Genomic DNA, 22,737 nt, shown 5'->3' with positions numbered 1-22,737 from the left:
GGGCCGCTCTCGCCGTCCGGCCAATCAGCCACCGGCCGCTCCCTCGGCCAGCCAATCGCCCCGCGCTCGGTCCGCCCCCGTGACGTTCCTCGCCAATCAGAGTCCGAGGCTCGCCACCACGCACGAAGAAAAACGCAGCTCAAGCTTTCGTTTTTCTTCCCTTCTCCTCACCGCCTCTCTCTTATCCGTGAAGCCCGAGCGGAGAATTCACCAGTAGGAAGCTGGGATGTTTCCAGAGTGGCCAATGGCAAGGGGCGGTGCGGAAGCGAAGGAGGGGGCTGAAGCCGGCTGGAAGTGAGGGCAAAGCTCCTGGCGGAGCATGTACGCAGTGCATTGCTGGTAGGCAGGCAGGCATTCACCGATGGGGAGCGGAGGCAGTGATGGGGTGGAGTGGGGGGAAGGTTTGTAGTACTACCGGTAGTAGTACTTGTCATAATAATACTAATAGTACTAATGGTAATGGCAGGCAGCTTTTCACCGATGGGGAGCGGAGGCAGAGGAGGGGGAGGTTTGTAGTACTAGTAGTATTAGTAGTACTCGTAGTAGTAATACTGCGAGTACTACTAGTACTAATAGTAATTGCAGATCCCAATTTTGCTCAGGCTCAAAAACATAGACTGTTGAAATGGAATATCAGTAAGCTGGCAAGGTGGGCTCAGACCAAATATGCCCAAAGGCAGGGGTCAGCAACCTTTTTCAGCTGTGGGCCAGTCCACCATCCCTCAGACCATGTGTTGGGCCGGACTATTTGTTTTTTTTGGGGGGGGGAATGAATGAATTCCTATGCCCCACAAATAACCCAGAGATGCATTTTAAATAAAAGCACACATTCTACTTATGTTAAAATACCAGGCAGGCCCCACAAATAACCCAGAGATGCATTTACCTCAGTTTATGAACACCTCGGTTTACGAATTTTCGGTTTACGAACGCCGTGGACCCATCTGGAACGGATTAATTCACTTTCCATTACTTTCAATGGGAAAGTTCGCTTCAGTTTATGAACGCTTCAGTTTATGAACAGACTTCTGGAACCAATTACACCCATGCTTCGGGTTAAGTACGCTTCAGGTTGTGTATTCCGCGTACCCGTCTGGAACGGATTAATCCACTTTCCATTACAGTATATATATAAAAATGTAAAAAAGGTGAAACTGTGAGCTCCACTTTTCTCCGAAACCGCTTGACCGATTGTCCTGGAATTTGGACACAACGGTCCATGCCACTACCCGAGTGTTTGCACAACCTCTGATTGCTCACATCTCATACCTGCGCAGGTAAAAACCTGCTTTTCCACAAACTAAAACAGCGCCCTCAAGTGGTGTTATTCCCACAGCTCCTCCTCCACCTCTTCCTCCCTCCCCATGGAGTCTAGCCCACACCCACAAACCCCGCCTCCGCCACGAGATCCTGTAAAACAGGACTCAGAGGGATCTGAAGGGGGGCTATTACCCTCCATTTGACAGACTAACGCACAGCAACACGTGCAGGGCCAGCTAGTTTTAAATAAAAGGACACATTCTACTCATGTAAAAACACGCCAATTCCCAGACCGTCCGCGTTGCTCTAGCCTTTAGGGAGCTACTGTTCCCAGGACCCTTTGAAACTATGGTTCCCAGGAACTGTTGCAGGGGGTTGGACTAGATGACCCTTTGCATAGCTGTCAACTTTCGGATTTGAAAATAAGGGATCAGCAGCCTCACCTGTCCTGGGGACAGTCTACGGTATATCTAACAATCCAGGATACCAGCAGGGAAACGGCGCTGGAATAAGGGGATTTCCAGCAAAAAAAAGGGAAGGTTGACAGCTGTGGCTTGGAATAAGGGAGTTTCCCGCAAAAAAGGGGGGGAGGGTTGACAGCTATGCCCTTGGGACCCTTCCAACTCTCTTAAGATTCTATGATTCCTTGGGGGAAGCCACATGCCTGACACATATTGTGTGTACGCACAGCCAGAGTCGCGGTAGGTGGGTGGGTGGGGCTTCCATTGTGGGAATCCTCACTCCTGGTGGCTGCAATTTTCTCACGACATCCACAATGACATGGTTGGCATCAGAGCGCCAGATTGCATTCCACCCATCACATTTAACCGAGATCGATGCTTCCCGGGGGGACCCCAATGCATTTTTAATTGAAAAAAACCCTGTGCTTGTCATTGCTTATTTGCAATATCGAACCCCCACCAGGAAGCCCCTCTTCACTAGAGGGCGCCATAATGCAAAGAATAAGGTAAAGTAAAGTGACCCCTGACCATTAGGTCCAGTCGTGACCGACTCTGGGGTTGCGCGCTCATCTCGCATTATTGGCCGAGGGAGCCGGCGTATAGCTTCCAGGTCATGTGGCCAGCATGACAAAGCCGCTTCTGGCAAACCAGAGCAGCACATGGAAACACCGTTTACCTTCCCGCTGTAGCGGTTCCTATTTATCTACTTGCATTTTGACGTGCTTTCGAACTGCTAGGTTGGCAGGAGCTGGGACCAAGCAACGGGAGCTCACCCCGTCACAGGGATTCGAACCGCTGACCTTCTGATCAGCAAGCCCTAGGCTCAGTGATTTAACCACAGCGCCACCTGGGTCCCCAGTTTTATTCCCTGCTGTACATGATGCTCAATGAGCTCATGGGATGGTTCTGAGCATTGTCAAAAGCATTTTGGTCGATTGAGCGATTCCTACCCTTGGGCCCTCCCTCACCCAACCCCATTTTTAATAAAAGTATTTTATTTTTTAAAAAACATCTTAGGAAAGGCCTTCTCTCCTGTGTATACAAAAGGACCTTTGCACATCGGCTGATCATAAATAAATTAGGCTGCTTACTTCTGTTCCAGAACTGAGGTGCTTTTACCCGGTCATGGGCAAACTTTTGCAGATTCAATTAGTAAGTTAACTAACTAACTAAACCCTATCCGATTTAGCAACCATAATTTCTTTAATTGGGTGACAGCTGGTGGTGTAGTCTAAAATATCTAGAGTGCAACAGGTTGCGTGAGACCTCTTTCAGCCACCTGCCTTCCATCTTTTGATGGGGGTCAGAACTAAGTGGGGCAGTGTGTTGTCAGGATGCTTTGCCCCCTTTCCTATTCACCTGTGTTCTCTTACCCCAGTCCTGTGCCGCTCTCCGACCCCCACCCAACCCCACTTGGAAGAGGTGAAGGGATAAGGTTGGTTCTGGCATCTGGCAAAGGGCTGGGTCTTCCTGCTGGTCTGGGGAGTCTGGCATGATTTGCACACAGAACCCCTTAATTCACAGCCCACCACACACACACACCCTGGAGATTAAGCGTAACTGAGTCTCTTCCCAGATGTCATGATAGAATTTGACAAGAGTTGATGATGATAGCCCTGTATACGGAAGCTGTTCAATGTTTAATTTTTTATTACGTTTTTATATATGTTGGAGAGTGGCTGGGGCAACCCGGTCAGATGGGAGTGTTACAAGTAATACATTATTATTATTATTATTATTATTATTATTATTATTATTATTAATCCGTAGGGCCACGATACCGCCATTTTGATTCCTAGCCCCACAACGCTGCCATGTTGATGGTCCCCGAAGGTAAGAGGCACACGACTCCATCCCCGTTAGGAGCTTCCAAGGGAAACTGAAGATATGTTTCAGATCAATTTATTGTGTCTAGGAATCTCTCTGACTCCTCCCAGCACTTGGAACTCGTGGACACCCAACGAAGCTTCAGTTGCAAGATTCAGAACACATGAAAGGAAGCAGCGCTTCACGCACTGCAGAGTTAAACCGCGGAACTCCCTGCCACAGGAGGCAGTGGTGGCCACCATCTTGGGTGGGTTTAAAAGAGGATTAGACAAATTCACGGAGGGAGAGGAGGGGCAGAAGAGGGCCATCGATGGCAACTGGCCGCAATGCTCTGCCTCCACAATCAGAGGCAGAAATATTTCTGTACACCAGTAGTTGGAAACTGCAGGAATTATGGGGCAGAACAGGCACCTGCTTGGCCGCTGTGAGAACAGGGTGGAATAGTGGAGTAGATGGACCATTGGCCTGATCCAGCAGGCTCTTCTGATGTTCTTTGTTAAGTTTGCTTTTGAGAACAGCCTTCAGCGACTCTACTCATCACCCCCCCATCCCCCTTCATGAGAGGGTGGGGGAGGAGTGGAGGTGTTGGAAGTATGGGTGGGAGGGAGGAAGGCATGCCACCAGTTCCCTCCAGCTTCATAAGGTCTTGTTCCCCTTGTAGGTCCTCTTCACGCGGGAAAAGAGCCCCAGCTCCCTTTTGAAAACAAAATCCCAAAGCACAAGGATCCAGGAGTTGTGGTAGGGAAGGTTGTCGTAATACTCCGGGGCGATTTTCCTCACCTGGAAAGAAAAACATCGAAACACTGAAAATTGGACAGAAACAGAAGAACGGGGGGGGGGGGGTGCCACTGATGGTGGGATCTGAATTCAAGTCAGGTTTTGGGGAGGTGGAATCACCCTAACTGGTGTGTTCTGGGCTGCAACTGAGATGCGCTGAAATCACAACTCAATTCACTTTCATAAAGTGCACATATGTTAATAAGCACATGTTCAACAGTGGAATGGTTTCATAGAATCATAGAGTTGGAAGAGACCACAAGGGCCATCCAGTCCAACCCCCTGCCAAGCAGGAAACACCATCAAAGCATTCCTGACAGATGGCTGTCACGCCTCTGCTTAAAGACCTCCAAAGAAGGAGACTCTACCACACTCCTTGGCAGCAAATTCCACTGTCGAACAGCTCTTACTATCGGGAAGCTCTTCCTAATGTTTAGGTGGAATCTTCTTTCTTGTAGTTTGAATCCATTGCTCTGTGTCCGCTTCTCTGGAGCAGCAGAAAACAACCTTTCTCCCTCCTCTATATGGCATCCTTTAATATATTTGAACATGGCTATCATATCAACCTTCTCTTCTCCAGGCTAAACATGCCTAGCTCCCTAAGCTGTTCCTCATAAGGCATCATTTCCAGGCCTTTGACCATTTTGATTGCCCTCCTCTGGACATATTCCAGCTTGTCAGTATCCTTCTTGAACTGTGGTGCCAAGAACTGGACACTGTACTCCAGGTCTGACCCTATCTGAAGAATGTGGAGCATGAGACAGGGTCTTCCTTTTCCCTACCTGTGACCAAGGGGGATTACAGAGGACTATTTGCAAAGAAGGAATTTACCATGGTATGAAATACACCACTTAACAAGCTAAGTGCCCAAAGTAGACGAGATATTTGCCACACTTCTACATCGAATTAGAAATCTGGGAAAGCAGGAGCACAGAAAGCGGCAATATACCATGTCAGACCATTGTCCTATCTAGCTCAGTGTTGTCTGCACTGATTGACAGCTTCCCTCGGGAGGTGGTGGGCTCTCCTTCCCTGGAGGTTTTTAAGCAGAGGTTGGACGGCCATCTGTCATGGATGCTTTAGCTGAGATGCCTGCATTGCAGGGGGTTGGACTAGATGACCCTTGGAGGTCCCAATGATTCTGTGATTCTATGATTCTACTTACTATCTTTCAAAAGAAAAAAGATCCAAATGACTCAAGACTCTTTTGTTACGCACATGGAAAAGGGACGGGATTTTCTTCATTGAATTACTATTATTTTTTCATTCACTGTTTCATAGATTCGTAGAAATGTACAGTTGAACGGGGCTCCGGGAGTTATCTCGTCGAAGCCCCTGCAAAGTAGGAATCCCAGCTAAAGAATCTCTGACAGATGGCCACCCGTTGGTCGAAAAATCTGCAATAAAGGAGAATCCACCACCTTAGGTGGTCTGTTCCACTGTTGAACAACTTACCATCAGAAAGTTCCTCCTAAAGTTTAGTCAGAGGCTCAGACACATTTCCTCTTGCCCCCTGCTCTTTATCACTCAGTTAGAGCAAACTGGAAATTCAGGTTTTCTCTAAAGAACAGGTTTCCTCCCGGAGCAGGACCAGGGGCAGGGGAGAACTTCCTGGACCCTCTAGAGACACAGGAGAAGTTGAAGTGTGGGTGAGCCAATAATCTCCTTTCTTGTCACTTGAAACCATGGCTTTGAGTCCTACCCTCCAGAACAGGAGAACACAAGCTTGCTCCATCCTCCCCATGGCAGCCCTTGAGATATCTGAAGGTGGCTATCTCCTCTCAGTCTCTTCCTCTCCAGGCTAAACATGCCCACCTCCTTCAACCGTTCCTCATCAGGCGTGGTTTCCAGACCCTTGGTCATCTTGGTTGCCCTCCTCTGCACGCTATCTGCCTTAAAATGTGGTGCCTGGCAATCCCCAAACTTTGGCCCTCCAGATGTTTTGGACTACAATTCCCATCTTCCCCGACCACTGGTCCTGTTAGCTAGGGATCATGGGAGTTGTAGGCCAAAACATATGGAGGGCCACAGTTTGGGGATGCCTGACGTAGCTCATTCTCCCAACGGCGGCTCCTTATGCAGACAAAACAACACCATCCAGACTTAAGGGAACCCCAAGGTTTGCAAGCAGTGCCCTCTCTCAGTGGAAAAAACACAAAACTCTATGGAAAGGGCTGCCCAGTGAGGATCAAGCGTGCTTTTAATCCTTCATTTTAATGTTGGAGATGGAAACAGAACTGGAGGCGGAGGGGAGGAGAACGGAATGGAGTATATGGGAAAGGGAGATGAAATGGCTGGCTGGCTTGGATACTGCAGAGGAACATTTTGTATGGCAGCATTTTGCAGCAGCTCCAAATTGTTTCAGTCACTGAGGGTCTTGGGTGTTTTAATGGGTTTTTTTTGGCCTATGTTATAGAAGCAGTCCTCTATTCGAACGGTTGTCTCCAGTCCAAGCCTGGTTTAAAAATCAATACCCCTAACAGAGGGAAAGAGCCTTGAAGCTATGAAGATTACTTCTGGCACCGTGGAACCAGAAACCAAAAAGTAAATTCCCTTGCCAAGACGCTTTCCCCTTCCCGCTGAATCAGATAGCACCTGCCTGGGATTAAAATAAAAGGCTCTCCCTATTTGCATTTTAAAATAGCGCTTCCCTTGAAGTCGACTCTGCCTTTGTTTTCAATAAGCCGATGCTCCAACTTTTCATACCAAGTAGACCGCAAAAGTACTGTATAGATATTAGCTGCCACCCATCTGTCTCAAGAGACAATGGAGCGCAGCTCATGTCAGACTGCTGTTAGCAACACTGAAGTGACCTCCCCGGGCACAAGCCTGGACAGTGTGTGTGGAGGTCCTGGGCTGCCCCGATGAGAAGACCCCCCTCAAAGCCTCACTGATGTGGTCCAAAAGAAAGCAGAGCTATGCGTTTGGCACCAGCTTGGCAGCAGGAGTCGCCGGAAGTAATAGAAGAAGGAGGAGAAGGAGAAGGAGAAGAATTTATACCCCGTCCACCTGGCTGGGTTTCCCCAGCTACTATGGGCGGCTTCCCTAAACAGGGCTGCCTTCAGATGTCTTCTAAAAGTCAGATAGGAAGATAGGAGGGAGTGAGGAATGGAGCGGGGTGGAGAGGGGGCTCTCAGACGCGTCAGAGCCTAGGCACCGACCCAGCTGGCCAGAGGGGGAAGGACAGCACAGCGAGGTGCTGGAGCCTCTGCAATGCTCCAACCAAAGGACGGGAGAAGGAACGCAGCCCCTTCCAGCGCCCGAATTGAGGCGCACGCCCACACGCAGGGCTAGGGGGAGGCGCTTTGGGGTGCCCAGGCTTTTATGCTGGCTGAAGAGCCGGAAGCAGCCATTGCCGGGTTCTGAATTGGACTGGGCAGTCATGTTTTCTGATATCTCTGCACTGTAAATAATATGCACAATAAAACTCTGAAAGACAGAGCGGAATGGAGCGTCTTTACTCGAGAGTAGCCACAACAATCCCCTGACAGCCTGGTTCACTGTAACCTCACTTCTCGCAGTAAGGAAACCGTCAGAAGGCCCTCGGAGCTGGACCTCAGTGTCCAGGCTGGACGATGGGGGTGGAGACGCTCCTTCAGGTCTACTGGGCCATTCAGGGCTTTAAAGGTCAGCACCAACACTTTGAATTGTGCTCAGAAACGTACTGGGAGGCAATGTAGTTCTTTCAGGACCGGTGTTATGTGGTCTCGGCAGCTGCTCCCAGTCCCCAGTCTAGCTGCCGCATTCTGGATTAGTTGTAGCTTCCAGGTCACCTTCCAAGGTAGCCCCACATAGAGCGCATTGCATAGTCCAAGCAGGAGATAACTAGAGCATGCACCACTCTGGTGAGACAGTCAGAAAGAGGTGTACATGGTGCCATCCAACCGTCTTAAGAGATTCTACTCAGGATTTGTACAAGGTTTTCTCCTGAACCTTTTCTTCTCCCAAAGATACCCCACAAGGCAGCAGAAGTTTAGTACCAGAGCTTTCCATCTCCACACACACACACACACACACACACAAAGACAAAGCTCAGGATTTTGCTTTGTTGCCCTGCAAGGTGGCAGAAAAATCAAGACTTCAGAAGAGCTAAAATTGATTACGTTGGACTGTATGTCTCCCACCTTTAGGGTGCCAGGATGTATGCAGAATCTTATTATAGAATCATAGAACTGTAGAGTTGGAAGGGACCACGAGGGTCATCTAGTCCAACCCCCTGCGATGCAGGAGTCTTTTTGCCCAGCATGGGACTTGAACTCACACCCCTAAGATCAAGCATCTCCCAGGCAGCTCAGTCATATCGGCAGGAAGGATTATGCTAAATTGACAGGAGGCTGAATCAATCAATTGGGAGGCCACTCTGTCCACCCTGTTATTTCCCCAACTTTCGAAATACCAGGAAATTCCAATGCTTGTCACACATACCTTTTGATTATTTCGAAACGTTATCTTTCCTGAACTAGTTGGTCCTGCTTCTGATCTCTTAGTAAAGTACTGTAGTTGTAGTTGACAGTTTGAGGTGTTAGCATGGAAATAAAGCCAAGGAACCTCCCCTGGTGCAACAGAAAAAGTACCGTAATACGTACTTGTACATTCGTTTGTACAATGAAACCACCCTTCTTTGCCTCTAAGAACTGGACCTTTAACGCAGCAGCAGTAAAGACCTCCCTTTTCATGGAATCTCTGCTTTGATTCCTGGCCTTTGTCTATTTCAGGTAAACCTTTCCCACCTGAACCGCAAGGTGAATTGATTTCCCCCTCAACAGTGAACGACACCTGGACAGCAGGCAGGAACACAAACCACCTGGCTTCAGCCTTTCCCTCTGTGGCGAAATGCAGTATATTTCCAAATTTGCATCGCCTTATACATTAGCATATTCAAATTGGATGTAAATTTGTGCCCTCTTTTTCAATGTGGTGTGTTTCTTTTCCCTGTTGTTGTTATTATTTTTAGCAATGCAGAAGCGGACACGCTAGTTTTTGGCTATTTCGTGATGAATGTGACTTTTTCTTCTTCTTAATAATAATAATAATAACAATAATAATAATGGGTTCAGTAGCTTGAGAGCTGCCTTGGGCTTGTTCTGAAAGGCAGCATGCATGAGACACAGTGTTGCGTAGTGCTTAGAGTGCTGGACTGGGACCTGGGAGATCTAGGTTTGAATCCCCACTCAGCTATGAAGCTCACTGGGTGACCTTGGGGGCCAGCCACCATCTCTTCACCTACCCTACCTCACAGGGCAGTTGTGAGGGTGAATAAATAATAATAATGTTGTAATAAATAATATAGGGACCCAGGTGGCGCTGTGGGTTAAATCACAGAGTCTAGGGCTTGCTGATCAGAAGGTCGGCGGTTCGAATCCCTGCAACGGGGTGAGCTCCCGTTGCTCGGTCCCAGCTCCTGCCCACCTAGCAGTTCGAAAGCACATCAAGTGCAAGTAGATAAATAGGAACCGCTCCAGTGGGAAAGTAAACGGCGTTTCCGTGCACTGCTCTGGTTCGCCAGAAGCAGCTTTGTCATGCTGGCCACATGACCCGGAAGCTGTCTGCGGACAAACGCTGACAAACGTCGGCTCCCTCGGCCTATAGAGCGAGATGAGCGCCGCAACCCCAGAGTCGGACACGACTGGACCTGATGGTCAGGGGCCCCTTTACCCTTTACCTTAATAAATAATATGTTGAAATATTATCACCATTATCATTATCTGCTGTAGTAATAAGGATGCCCTTTGCATATTCTTTTGGACTGTGGGATGGCAGGCAGGGACTATATTGTATGCAGATAATTAGGGTGGGGTTTTTCCAAGAATATTGCAATATATGATCAACAGGCAATGAGATCAAACAGGTGGGTGTTCGAACAGCGCACTCATCAACTTCTGAATTGTTTATATACGTGTCATGTGCCCTGCTTTTTGAAGGCACGCAAAAGTTTCGCTAGGTCAGGGCGGTCCAACACCCATGCGGCCCCTTTTAAGTAACCCAGTGTGCATTGCTGGTGGCGACGGAAGCCCCAGCGTCAGTGCCTGATTTACATATAAGCTAAACAAGCTAAACAATCTTGGGGCCCTCCAAAAGATTGAAAGGAGAAAAAACCCTGGATGTACATTTCCAAAATATAAGATAAAAAACAAATAAAATAAAACCTACATAGAAGAGTTTGGATTTGATATCCCGCTTTATCACTACCCGAAGGACTCTCAAAGCGGCTAACATTCTCCTTTCCCTTCCTCCCCCACAACAAACACTCTGTGAGGTGAATAGGGCTGAAAGACTTCAAAGAAGTGTGACTAGCCCAAGGTCACCCAGCAGCTGCATGTGGAGGAGTGGAGACACGAACCCGGTTCCCCAGATTATGAGTCTACCGCTCTTAACCTCTACACCACACCACCATACAGCAACAGTGTTTTGTTTTGTTTTGTGTTGTGTAGGCTCCTGTGATGTAGGTCATGGGCCCCACCTGCTAGCCTACTCCCTAAAGTATCACTGGTTTGCTCATTTCTCTATATAGGGTGCCTACATTCTGCTATTTATAATTATTAGTAGTTTGCATCATACCTATTACTGAGGTGCCTATTAAGTCCATAAATTACCATCTAGCATATAGTTACAGGTAGGTAGCCATGTTGGTCTGATGTAGTCGAAACAAAAACTTTAAAAAAAATGCCTTCCAGTAGCACATTAGAGACCAACTAAGTTTGTCATTGGTATGAGCCTTCGTGTGCATGCACACTTCTTCAGAAGTGTCCTAGCGAAACGTTTTGCGTGCCTTCAAAAGGCAGGGTACATGACACACATATACTGGAAGGATTTTTTTTTATTTTTTGTTTCATCTAGCATATATTCAACACACACACACACAAAAAAAAACAGCGACCATTTGTTGTGGACAAAGGATAGCTGGACATAGAAAGGGCCCCATTACCTTCAGGAACTGAGGGCCTCATCAAACCTCAATCCGGCCCTGCCCAACGTCCAGGATCCCTCCCACGACCGGTTTGATCTCTCGCGGCAGAAGCAGCAACAAATCCTTGCACTCTGGTGTTGTCCGAAAGTCCCGCCTCCCCACTTTCCCAGGAGCGTTCAGAGGGATGGAAGGCAGGGACCTTCAGTCCCAGCAGCAGCTGCTCTGTAGGGGCAATACTTGTTGGGAAGGGCGGCCGGGTCACATGCCATTTCCTGGACTAAAGAGTTCACTTTGCCCACAACTGACTCCGCCTCTTCGTTCTGAGCTGCATCTGACTCCAGCCTTGGCAAGGGCTGAGACAAGTCTGCAGTTGGTGAGACCCCACGCGCCCTCGATGAATCCCCCCCTCTGCTACACCAAGCCGGGAAGGCTCTACGCAACGGCAACCCGAGAGAATCTGTTGGCCTTACCAGTGGCAACCTGCTTCCTGGGATGCTGGGGAAGTCGTGGTGTTCCATGTGGTAACCCACGTTGAAGGTGACCCAGTTCAGGGGCCCGTAGTAGGAGACAGTGTCGTAACCCTTGGCATACATGTAATGCTCAGCGATGAAGTGCCCAGCGAAGGGGTGGAGGCCCATGGCCAAGAAGGAACCGGCCACCATGTAGACCAGGGGCTTGGACCCCCATAAGCTGTATATGAGGAGGTTGTAGCCCATTTGGACAGCCAAGTTAATGACCTCCATCTTGGAGAGAGGCTTGGGGTTGATGCAGAGCGGCCGCAGGACGTAGAAGAGAGGCTGCAGGAAGAGCCAGAGGACCTTCCTCAGCGGGGTGTTGAAGAAGTGCCCCTCGAACTCGGTGGGGACGTCGACGTCCAGCCCTTCCATGGCCAGGAAGCGGTGGTGGTCGACGTGGTACTTCTTGAAGGAGGTGGCATAGGGGAAGCCGATGGGCAGGTTGGCGAACATGCCGAAGAAGCGGTTCCACTTGGCCCTCTTGTTGCCGAAAGGCACGTTGTGGGCGATGTCGTGGATGGCCAGCGTCATCGAGTGGTTGAGGCAGCCCCCGAAGGCGTAGGCCCAGAAGAAGACCCACTTCCAAGGCAAGCCCTTCACCAGGTAGCAGGCGAGAATCTGAGTCAGGACCATGAGGGTCACCACCCACTTCATGTTGGGATCGGGGCCCATCAGCTTCTTGATCTCCGGGTACTTGGCTGTTGTGGAGGGAAAGAGGGGTGAGAAGGGGAAGCAATGGCGTAATAATAATAATAATAATAATAATAATAATAATAATAATAACAACAACAACAATAACAATAACAATTTATTATTTATACCCCGCCCATCTGGCCGGGTTCCCCCAGCCACTCTGGGCGGCTTCCAACAAAACACCAAAATACAGAAATCCATCAAACATTAAAAGCTTCCCTAAACAGGGCTGCCTTAAGATGCCTTCTAAAGGTCTGGTAATTGTTGTTCTCTTTGACCTCTGGTGGGAGGGCATTCCACAGGGTGGGTGCCACTACCGAGAAGGCCCTCAGTAGTGGCACCCACCCTTGGTGTGGCAGTGAATCGCAAGCAGAGAGAGGGTGTGATTAACACTGGTGTCCTGCTGGGAATTTATTTATGTATGCTACTACTGCGGCCCGTGTTTCATTAGCCCAGAAATGGAAAACCAGCAAGGTCCCAACTAACAAAGAGTAGCAACTTAAGTTGACAGAATATGCACAACTCGCAGACTTAACATATAGAATAAGAGAACAAGAAAAACATGTAAGCTTCAACATCTCCTAGTGTGTCACATAGTAATAAAGTTGGGCCATTCAGGGGCGAACGAAGGTATTGTGTATATCGCTATGTAGGGTGCATGTGCGGCGTCGCTATGTACGATGCCTGCACCGTACGTAGTGACGCTGCACATGCGTTGTACATAGTGGTTTGCCGCTGCCGGCGTTCCAGCATGGGGTGGTGGAAAGGCTAAATAAAAATAGGTTGTGCATAGTCTGACATGCTTTAATTTAATTAATCCATCCATCCATCAATCAATTAAATGAAACAGAGATCTGCAGGCACACCCTTCTTGAGAATGTTTATATCTGATTTCATGGGTACATATCGGTGTGAAAGATTGGAGGAGAGATAGAGGGATTATATATGCTCACCTTTTGCTCCGGGTTTTTAAGCTCCGGGTTCATGTGGTCTTTTTCCCCCACCCTGGAGCTTTCCCTGCAAAAACCCGCTTTTTAATTCAGAAGGGGCCACCCACACCATACGTTTGAAGCGCTGTGACACCGCTTCATAAACAGTTGGGGCTCCCCTCCAGCCAATAATCCTGGGAGTCGTGTGTCACTTTCTGTTTCAGAAAGAATTCTGTAGATTTTGGCCATCTTTATAGGTGCTTGAGTTAAGATTCCTGTATTGCGGGGGGGGGCTAGATGACCCTCAGGGTCCCTGCCAACTCTACAGTTCTATGTTTCTATGACTAGGCAGCAACATGTTTCCACCCAGACACGAAAGATGAGTTCCAGGAACCTTCTATAACATTCCTGAGAAATCCAGTATTTATAATTATTAGTAGTTTGCATCATATCTCACCTATTATTATTTTATGTTATAGCAAGTTTCTAGAGACTAGATTATGAGTCTTTGTAAATGGCGTTTCTAAAGGAACTTTTGTTATTGCCAACTGCCAATGTGTTTGCATTATTAAGTTTGTTACCAATAAAAAAATCATTTCAAGTTAGAGATTCATAATTATTTCACTATTAATATACTTCTTCTTAACTGTATTTCAGTTCAATGATTACTTTGATAAAATACATATTTTGGGATGTGCAAATGGCTTGAGATACCTATTAGGTCCATAAATTACCATCTAGCATCTATTAAAAAAACAAAAACAAAAATAACCCAGCACCATTTGTTGTTGGCAAAGGGCAGCTGGACATAGAAAGGGCCCCATTACCTTCAGGAGCTGAGGGCCTCATCAAACCTCAGTCCGGCCCTGCTTGTGGCTGGTAGCCATGTCGGTCCAGTTCCCTGCCCGCCTGGTCCCGGTTCACCCACTTTGCCCTTCCCCCCACCCCTCCAGTCTCTGCCCTTTGCAGCGTCCTCCACCTGCAACCTCACCTAGGATCTCCTTCCTTCTGCTTGTGTGGGGCTGCTCCGTGTAGACCCACTCGAAGTCATCTCTGCTCCCGGTGTTGCCCATGGGGAGGACCTCTCTGAGCCTGACTCAAGAAGACTCTCCCCGCTTTTATGGAGAGTCTCTTGGGGTGTGCTCCCTACAGCCACCTTCTGAGAGTGCGGTGATGGCTCTGAGACTACCCCCGTTGAACCCAAACCCTGCCCAACCTGCTGGGCTAAAGCACCTGCTCAACCAGTTTGCCCTCCCTGAGGAATTCCTAATTCTATGGGCAACGGTGGCCGAAGGGGTGAGCCGGAATAGATTTGCGCTTTACAAAGTGTGTCATTATCACATGGAACGAACTCCTCTGTGGTGAAGAGGATGACTTGCTATCTTTGAAGGGGACGTAACTGTGGGATGCTGTGTGCGGTTCTGGTTTGCGTCGTCTGGAAAAAGGAGGGATTGTCATGCCAGGAAAGCTGTAGCAGCCAGTCAAGGGTAATCGTTAAAATCAAGAGGCTGTAGCAACTCTGCTCTCTGAAGAAAGATTTCAGCGAACTTCTGGGCCATGTTTAGGAAGGTGTGCTTTGCATCTACCTGTATACTGCTGTAGTTATTTTTCCAATTACTCTTTTGAGCGATGGGTGGTTTTATTTACCGTTGGTGCAGATCATTACAGGCAGTGTGACCATGAGAACTGCATACAGTGGGAAGGGTGTTTCTCTCTCTGAAACGTGAAGTACACTGAGCATTTTCTTTGTGTTTGAGGCTATTACAGTGGTACCTCTACTTACGAATAACTCTATTTACGAATGTTTCTACTTACTCCGTCCGCCATCTTGGATGTGGTTTAGATAGGATTTTTTCTACATACGAATTTTTTCTCCCAATGCATTCTAATGGGATTCGACTTACAAATTTTTTCTACTTAAAAATGTGCGTTTGGAACACATTAAATTCGTAAGTAGAGGTACCACTGTAAATCAAATGGGGGGGAGGGATGAAGGTTTTGTGGTCAAATTTGCAGGGGGTGGGCTAGAGGACCTTTGGGGTCTTTTCCAACTCTACAATTCCATGGTTTTTTTATTCTATGATATGGGGGGTGGGGGGGTCATACTGATGTATATTTGGCTCTAGGTTACAGGTAGGTAGCCGTGTTGGTCTGGATCGAAGTAAAATAAAAAAAATTCCTTCAGTAGCACCTTAAAGACCAACTAAGTTTTTATTTTGGTATGAGCTTTCGTGTGCATGCACACTTCTTCAGATACAGTGAAATGGAAGTACATTCACTGTATAAAGCGATCTTCAGCCATCTCAACCCTTGCTTTTTCATGCAAAACCATTTGCAGTCGTTTGCGGTCATCAACAGCTATCAGTCAGTCAATCACCCATTTCCACCACCCTTCTGAGTGATCCCCCCTCCCCATCCCCACCCCTTCTCTACATAAGTGCCTGGAAACTTCCATTTCACTGTATCTGAAGAAGTGTGCATGCACACGAAAGCTCATACCAAAATAAAAACTTAGTTGGTCTTTAAGGTGCTACTGAAGGAATTTTTTTTATTTTGGCTCTAGGTTGTTTAGTTTGGTCAGAATCGAGTATACACTCCCTGAGTAAATGCTAAATACATGACTTCTGGTCAATGAACCACCATAGCTTCTAGAGGGCCATGAACATTTCTGTCCTGGGCTTTTTAGACTCATCTACCCATGTACTACGGTATCTGAAACCAAAGTGGTGCATTGGTTGCCATATGTGACTCCCCAGCTCTCCCACCCCACTACCAGGCGCCTCCTTGCCTCTGAAATGATCTTTATAGGGACAGCTGTTTGGAAATCAGTGCCTGAGTTTTGATTTTGGTTTTCCTCTTCCCTCCCTGTTCTCCATTTCTGAGCGCACAGACTTCGGAGCGGCCGCGCTCGAATCTATTCTGGCCCCTGACGGCTGCCGTAGCCGAAGCGCCGAAGAGAAGAAGAGCGGATGCGTGCGGCGGACGCCAGCAGCCGCGCCTGCGCAGCCCGAGTCCGAGTCCGGGAAGCCAAGCCTGAGACGGGATACGGGCGGGAGGACCGCTTTGTGCCTGCGCAGTCCGGATGGTTGCCATGGAGTCGGAAGGGGCCTACGAGCCGGGCTTCGTGGGGATCCGCTTCTGCCAGGAATGGTGAGGAGGCGCCGGGAGGCCGGAGGGGGCGGTGCAACAGAGGGGGGCGGCGGCGGGGAGAGACGGCGGGGGCCCTATTGAACGACCCCCCAACAGTCTCCTTAGGGGGCTGGGCTAGATGAACCCGGGGGTTCCCCTTCCAACGCTGCAGGTCTATGATATGCCGAGAAGGGGAATCGATACTCAATAACCGAAAATAAGCAGGGACTGGGATGGTTTTCCAAAACACAGTCAGGGGTCAGGGAGAGATGCACGTGGTGGGGCAGCAGCAGCAGCAGCGATCATAGTAAGGGGAATAATAGGAAATAATAACAGCAACAGCAACATATACAAGTACTACTACTACTACTACTACTTATACAACAACAACAACAACAACAACAACAACAACAACAACAACAACAACAACAACTTATACACCAGTAAGGGGAATACCGGTAGTAGGAAACAACAACAACAACAAGGCTGATCCCCGAAGAATGGATGCTTTTGAATTCTGGTGTTGGAGGAGACTCTTGAGAGTCCCATGGACTGCAAGAAGATCAAACCTATCCATTCTGAAGGAAATCAGCCCTGAGTGCTCACTGGAAGGAAAAATCCTGAAGCTGAGGCTCCAATACTTTGGCCACCTCATGAGAAGAGAAGACTCCCTGGAAAAGACCCTGATGCTGGGGAAGATGGAGGGCACAAGGAGAAGGGGACGGGAGAGGAGGAGATGGTTGGACAGTGTTCTCAAAGCCACCAACATGAGTCTGACCAAACTGCGGGAGGCAGTGGAAGACAGGAGTGCCTGGCGTGCTCTGGTCCATGGGGTCACGAAGAGTCAGACACGACTAAACGACTGAACAACAACAACAACAACAACAACAACAAAGGGGAATAATAGGAAACAGCAACAACTTATACCCCACCCATCTGTCTGGGGTTCCCCAGCCACTCTGGGCAGCTTCCAACAAAATATTAATAATGCAATAAACCATGAGACATAAAAACCTTCCCTAAACAGGGCTGCTTTCAGATGTCTTCTAAACTTCAGATGGTTGTTTATTTCCTTGACATTTGAAGGGAGGGCGTTCCACAGGGTGGGCGCCATCACCAAGAAGGCCCTCTGCCTGGTTCTCTGTAACTTGGCTTCTCGCAGGGAGGGAACTGCCGGAAAGCCCTCAGAGCCAGACCTGAGTGTCCGGGCTGGATGATGCTGGTGGAGACGCTCCTTCAGGTGTACTGGGCCTTTGAGGCCGTTTAAAGGTCCAGTTTGGGATGTGAGCACCCAGGGCCACCCTAAAGCAGGGGTGGGTTGACTTTGAAATGAATGAAGCTTAAGCTCCAGGGACCCTGATCTGAGAGGCGCCCCAGAAAGCGACTTTGCATAAAAGTTTGGGTCTAGCAAACCCAACTGGAGTCGCATTGAATCAAGCCAAATTGATTTTTGTTGTTGCTGCTGTATGTTTCCACCATCTCAGTAAGTAGCCCAGATGTGGTAATGGTGTGGTGATTTGTCGTGGAACAACCCTATGGAGGAAGAGAACAGTGAAAGGGCCCCCATGACAGTTCAGGCTTCAGGGCCCCCAGAATGTGGGTCTGCCACTACCCTAAAGCCATGTGAACTGAAGGGTGAGGCCCCCTGCCCTGCCGCTGCCACAAGGAGCCTTTGCCATGTTTCATGCAGGAGATCCCGTGGGAATGGAGGAGGAAGGTGGGAGAACAAGCCCCGCTCTCTCTGTCCTCTTAATCCTTCTCTCATGGGGTTGTGGAAAGGCTAAAAATAGGTTGTGCGTAGTCTAACATGCTTTAATTTAATCAATCCATCAATCAATTAAATGAAACAATAATAGAATTGTGGAGTTGGAAGGGACTCCCGAGGTCCTGCTAGGCCAACTCTTTGCACGGCAGGAATCACAGCTGAAGCATCCCTGACAAGTGGCCATCCAACCTCCGCTTAAAAGCCTCCATAGAAGGAGAGTCTGCCATCTTCTGAGGGAGTCTCTTCCGCTGCCTAACAGCTCTTAGCATCAGAGAAAGCTATCCTGCCATTTTGACGAGGGACTTGGACACAGGAATCACTAAGCCTTGTGCTGAGTCAGACTTATGGGTCCATCTAGCCCAATATTGTCTACACTGACTGGCAGCAGTGGTCTCCAGGATTTCGGGCAGTGAGTACCTCCCAGCCCTACTGGAGATGCTGCAGAGAATTGAACCTGGGACTTTCTCCATGCAAAGCAGCTGCTCTCTACCACTGTGCCACAGCCCCTTGTAGCCTTGGGCTTCAGCTCCTGTCATTTACCACTGTATTCTGCTCTGGTCAGACCTCACCTGGAGTACTGTGTCCAGTTCTGGGCACCACAGTTCAAGGAGGATACTGACAAGCTGGAACATGTCCAGAAGAGGACAACCAAAATGGTCAAAGGCTTGGAAACAATGCCTTATGAGGAACGGTTTAGGGAGCTGGGTATGTTTAGCCTGGAGAATAGAAGGTTAAGGGGTGATATGTTAGCCATGTTCAAATATATAAAAGGATGTCATATAGAGGAGGGTGAAAGATTGTTTTCTGCTGCTCCAGAGAAGCGGACACGGAGCAATGGATTCAAACTACAAGAAAGAAGATTCCACCTAAACATTAGGAAGAACTTCCTGACAGTAAGAGCTGTTCGGCAGTGGAATTTGCTACCAAGGAGTGTGGTGGAGTCTCCTTCTTTGGAGGTCTTTAAGCAGAGGCTTGACAGGCATATGTCAAGAATGCTTTGATGGTGCTTCCTGCTTGGCAGGCGGTTGGACTGGATGGCCCTTGTGGTCTCTTCCAACTCTATGATTCTATGAATTTAAGCCAGAACAGCTGTTGCTGCCCACAACATCTGGAGGGCACCAGGGCTGGGCAAGGCTGCTCTCAGCTGTTGACAGCCCGCTCCCCACTCCCCATTCAGCTTCAATGGATGTCTGTCTACTTGTTCTAGTTTTACATTTGCATCTCACCTTTTCTCCAAGAAACCCACTTAAATCTTTCTCTCTCTTCTCTCTTTTTTAACAGCAACAACATGTTGTACCCTAAAGAAGACAAAGAGAACAGGATCCTTCTCTATGCTGTGAGTGTTAGGTGGCAATACTCGCTTCAGGTAGACTCTCTTGAGTGCAGAGTTTCACCGTGAGCTGTTGTGGCTTTGTGGCAGTCCTTTCCCAGCTCAGCTGCCTGGGTGGGACCTTGGGGCCTGGAAACGGGTGAGCCTGGTCATTTTGCCCCGTGTTTGCTAGCTTAGAGCTATGGACCTTGGGAGGCAGCCTTTGAGATTGCTGGGCACTGATCATGGGTGTGCAGTGTCAGGAGCGAGACAGCAGTGATTCACACAGAGCAGGTGGTTAACTCTTTATTAGAAAAACAGGATCCACACAGGAATGCCAGGCCTAATGAGCACAGCGACTCTTCTTTGGTAGTTCTTGTCCTTTATGAAGCAGTTGCGGAGACTGAAGGCCCCTGCCTTCCCACAGCCACCTAAGTCTCCTCTTCCAGGTCTTTCCTAAGCAATCTGAGACTGTGCCTGCAGGTCTTCCTTTGCTCCTCGCCCTTCATACCTCTCCTGGTCCTGGGAGCCCAGGGAAGAGGGGCACTTGTCACAGCAGGAGGGGGAGACACCTGTGCTGCTTCACCAGCCTGACTCATCTCTGCCTCTTGGCCTCCCTCATCCTGCTCTGCCGTTTCCGCCTCTGTCTTGGCTTTTCTCTGCCACAGACTCCAAACTCACTAAGCCCTGCTACATCTTCAGCTTTGACACCACCTCCTCCCCATCTTCTCCCTCTGACCGCTCGTGGTTGTCCCACCACCAATCCCCATGCTCAGAGCCGCCTTCCCTTGGGGGTTCCCTAGCTGGTGCCTCCCACCAGTCCGTGACATCCAGGCAGTTTCTCCCTCCTGGCATCAGTCTTGTAGGTCATGTTTTGCCCCAGGGCTTGCTGGGAACGTGAACATGTGACCATTCTTCTCTTCTCCCTGCAGTGCCGGAACTGTGACTACCAGCAGGAGGCTGACAATAGCTGCATCTACGTCAATAAGATCACGCATGAAGTTGAGTAAGTACCAGCAGCTGCTGCCTTAAAGGAATTGCTGGCCTGTGTTGATCTGCCTGAAACCCTGGCGAGGCCATTGCCAGCCATGCTACACAAAGGAATGCTCTGATTTTGTATAAGGCAACCTCCTGTATTCCTGTGTTGAAAACCCAGCCTAGTTTTGCGCCCGCTTTGTTCAGACAAGTGAAACATGGAAAAATGCCCTAGTGGTTGATCACAAGCCGAACGTGAACTGGCAAGGTTACGTAGCTGCAGTGAAAAGTTATTTCTCAGCTGCCTTCACAGAACCATGGTTTCAAGCCAGGTGCCAGGCCAAGGTGGGCAGAGGGAGTGGGGGGGGGAAGCACCCACACAGAAACAAGAGAAGAGAGGGGCTTTTTGGAAAATTCAGAAAGGTGGTAAGGAAACAGCAGCCAGGTGTCATGGGGGAAGCGCAATAAGAGGAATGATGAATGCAAAATTGCAGGGCTTTTTCCCCCGGGGAGGAGCTGACTTTTGACAGCAAGAGATTGCCGTTCATCACATAATGGTTTCCAATGTATTTTCAAGATGGGCTGACTGGGAGTGGGCAGGCTAACTATCGAAAGAATCACTTTTTTAACCATCTGCATTTCAGTGAACTAACCCAGATCATTGCTGACGTTTCCCAAGACCCAACTCTGCCCCGAACAGAGGACCACCCTTGCCAGAAGTGAGTGCTGATCTGTAGCCAATGCCACAAAGCATAGACCAGCCTTGGACAAATAAAAATCTTTGATGGAGGCCGGCCCTCCCTGACTTGGTGCCTCCCAGACATTTTGGACTACAAACTCCCATCAGCTGGTCCAAAATACTGGGCATGGGGTACCAGGTTGGGAAGGCTGGGTGTGGGCCATTTCCTCCGCACTTCCAGGATCTCCCCTGTCCCATAAGCAAATCTTTCTACCCCTGTCTTCCAGGTGCGGCCACAAAGAAGCCGTGTTTTTCCAGTCTCACAGCGCAAGGGCTGAGGTGAGGAGACTTCTTTTGAGACCTAGGGCAACTGATGTTTTTGTAACCCCTGGCGGCAACACCCCTCTTGAAAGTTACGAGCAATGACATTCGCTCGCTTTGCATGTGGGTTTCCCTACATCGGGTCCTCTACTTCAGTAGCAGAATTTCAGCCGTGACTCCCACTTGATTTGCATGTCTGTTTTCCACCCGCTGCCCCACTCACTTATTCAAATATCTCCTCTTAAAACCAGCTGGGCGGCTGCCATAGAGTTTGGAGTCTCTGTCACTTAAAGAAACCCCACCAGGGGTGGGTGTTTCAGCTGAGCTCCTTACAGACTCGCAAATGGGCGTTTCCAGTGCCAAAACAATTTGCAGTTCTGCACAGAGGACAGCTCAAAACAAAACAGCATTATGGTTATGTTGCAAACATAACGGGAGTTTTTTTCCAGAGCTCCAAAACCTGGGGATTACGGTAGGGTCTTTGGAGGTTTTGAAAAGTGGCCTCTGGTTCTGTTCACTTTTAAGCCTTCACATTTCCCTGGAGGTCTTTATGATCACAAGGGCAAGGCATGGAAACACACCTGGAATACCTGTCTCATCCCTTCCCTCTCTGTTTTAGGATGCCATGCGACTGTATTACGTCTGCACGGCCCCACACTGCGGACACCGCTGGACAGAATGAAGCCCGTGGAGATGTCAGCCTCCTCCTTGTCCCTTTCCTGCCGTTACCTTAATTTCTCTCCTTTCTGACAAACTTCCAGATTATTCAACTGCTGCCTGCCTGTGCTTAGACCACCTCTTTCTTGTTTTCGCCTCTTGTTAATAAAACATGGTTTATATTTTTACAAAAGTCCCAAAGTTGTGCTTCCTCAAGCCTTCCTGGGTGGGGCAGCTGGGGCTGGCACATTTGTACATGATTAAAGTAGCTTGGCGAGAATAAAAGAATAATAGAACCTTAAGATACCCAGGGGTCATCTAGTCCACCCCCCATGATCTAGGCTTCAGGTCGTGTGAGATAAAGCATGTGCGGTTTGCCTGCCTTTCCGTCATTCCAGCCCACTCCATCTCAACCAGGATGATGGGGCTGAGTGTCCAGTTTAGAGGTGTGGCTTTAAAGATAGCTTGGGCCCGCCTACTTTTAAAAAAATGAGCTATAATGCAAGACTGTTGCTGGTTTTAAGCAGGACAAC

At 48.8% G+C, this 22,737-nt stretch overlaps 2 protein-coding genes and 1 long non-coding RNA gene across 4 annotated transcripts; 2 read left to right on the top strand and 1 right to left on the bottom strand.

Annotated features, from left to right (window-relative positions):
• Position 1: 1 nt before the first annotated feature.
• Positions 2-4,317, top strand: LOC148685496 (uncharacterized). The gene is made up of 3 exons (XR_015950356.1): positions 2-339; positions 3,492-3,554; positions 4,210-4,317. It is a non-coding gene; the product is annotated as an uncharacterized LOC148685496 (long non-coding RNA).
• Positions 3,608-15,492, bottom strand: LOC118086943 (sphingolipid delta(4)-desaturase/C4-monooxygenase DES2). Of its 2 annotated transcripts, none has more exons than XR_015950355.1 (3): positions 14,361-15,492; positions 11,251-12,445; positions 3,608-4,328 (listed from the first exon to the last, which is right to left on the bottom strand). XR_015950355.1 is itself a non-coding variant. In XM_035119049.3 (3 exons), exons 1-3 carry the CDS (start codon positions 14,440-14,442, stop codon positions 4,185-4,187), a joined length of 969 nt encoding a protein of 322 aa, XP_034974940.1. In that variant the 5' UTR covers positions 14,443-15,492; the 3' UTR covers positions 3,608-4,184. The 2 variants fall into 2 exon arrangements, 1 of the variants encoding a protein (XP_034974940.1); XM_035119049.3 differs by having other exon boundaries at positions 11,703-12,445.
• Positions 15,493-16,384: 892 nt separating this feature from the next.
• On the top strand, positions 16,385-22,397 carry POLR2I (RNA polymerase II subunit I). Its single transcript, XM_060275451.2, has 6 exons — positions 16,385-16,519; positions 19,545-19,599; positions 20,505-20,578; positions 21,192-21,266; positions 21,514-21,565; positions 22,167-22,397. The coding sequence occupies exons 1-6, from the start codon at positions 16,452-16,454 to the stop codon at positions 22,227-22,229; spliced, it is 387 nt and encodes a 128-aa protein (XP_060131434.1). The 5' UTR covers positions 16,385-16,451; the 3' UTR covers positions 22,230-22,397.
• Positions 22,398-22,737: the final 340 nt, after the last annotated feature.

This window comes from Zootoca vivipara, chromosome 6 (assembly GCF_965207765.1).
Source record: "Zootoca vivipara chromosome 6, rZooViv2.hap1.1, whole genome shotgun sequence".
Classification (NCBI taxonomy): Eukaryota; Metazoa; Chordata; class Lepidosauria; order Squamata; family Lacertidae; genus Zootoca; species Zootoca vivipara.
This window is presented reverse-complemented; position numbering and strand designations above follow the sequence as displayed.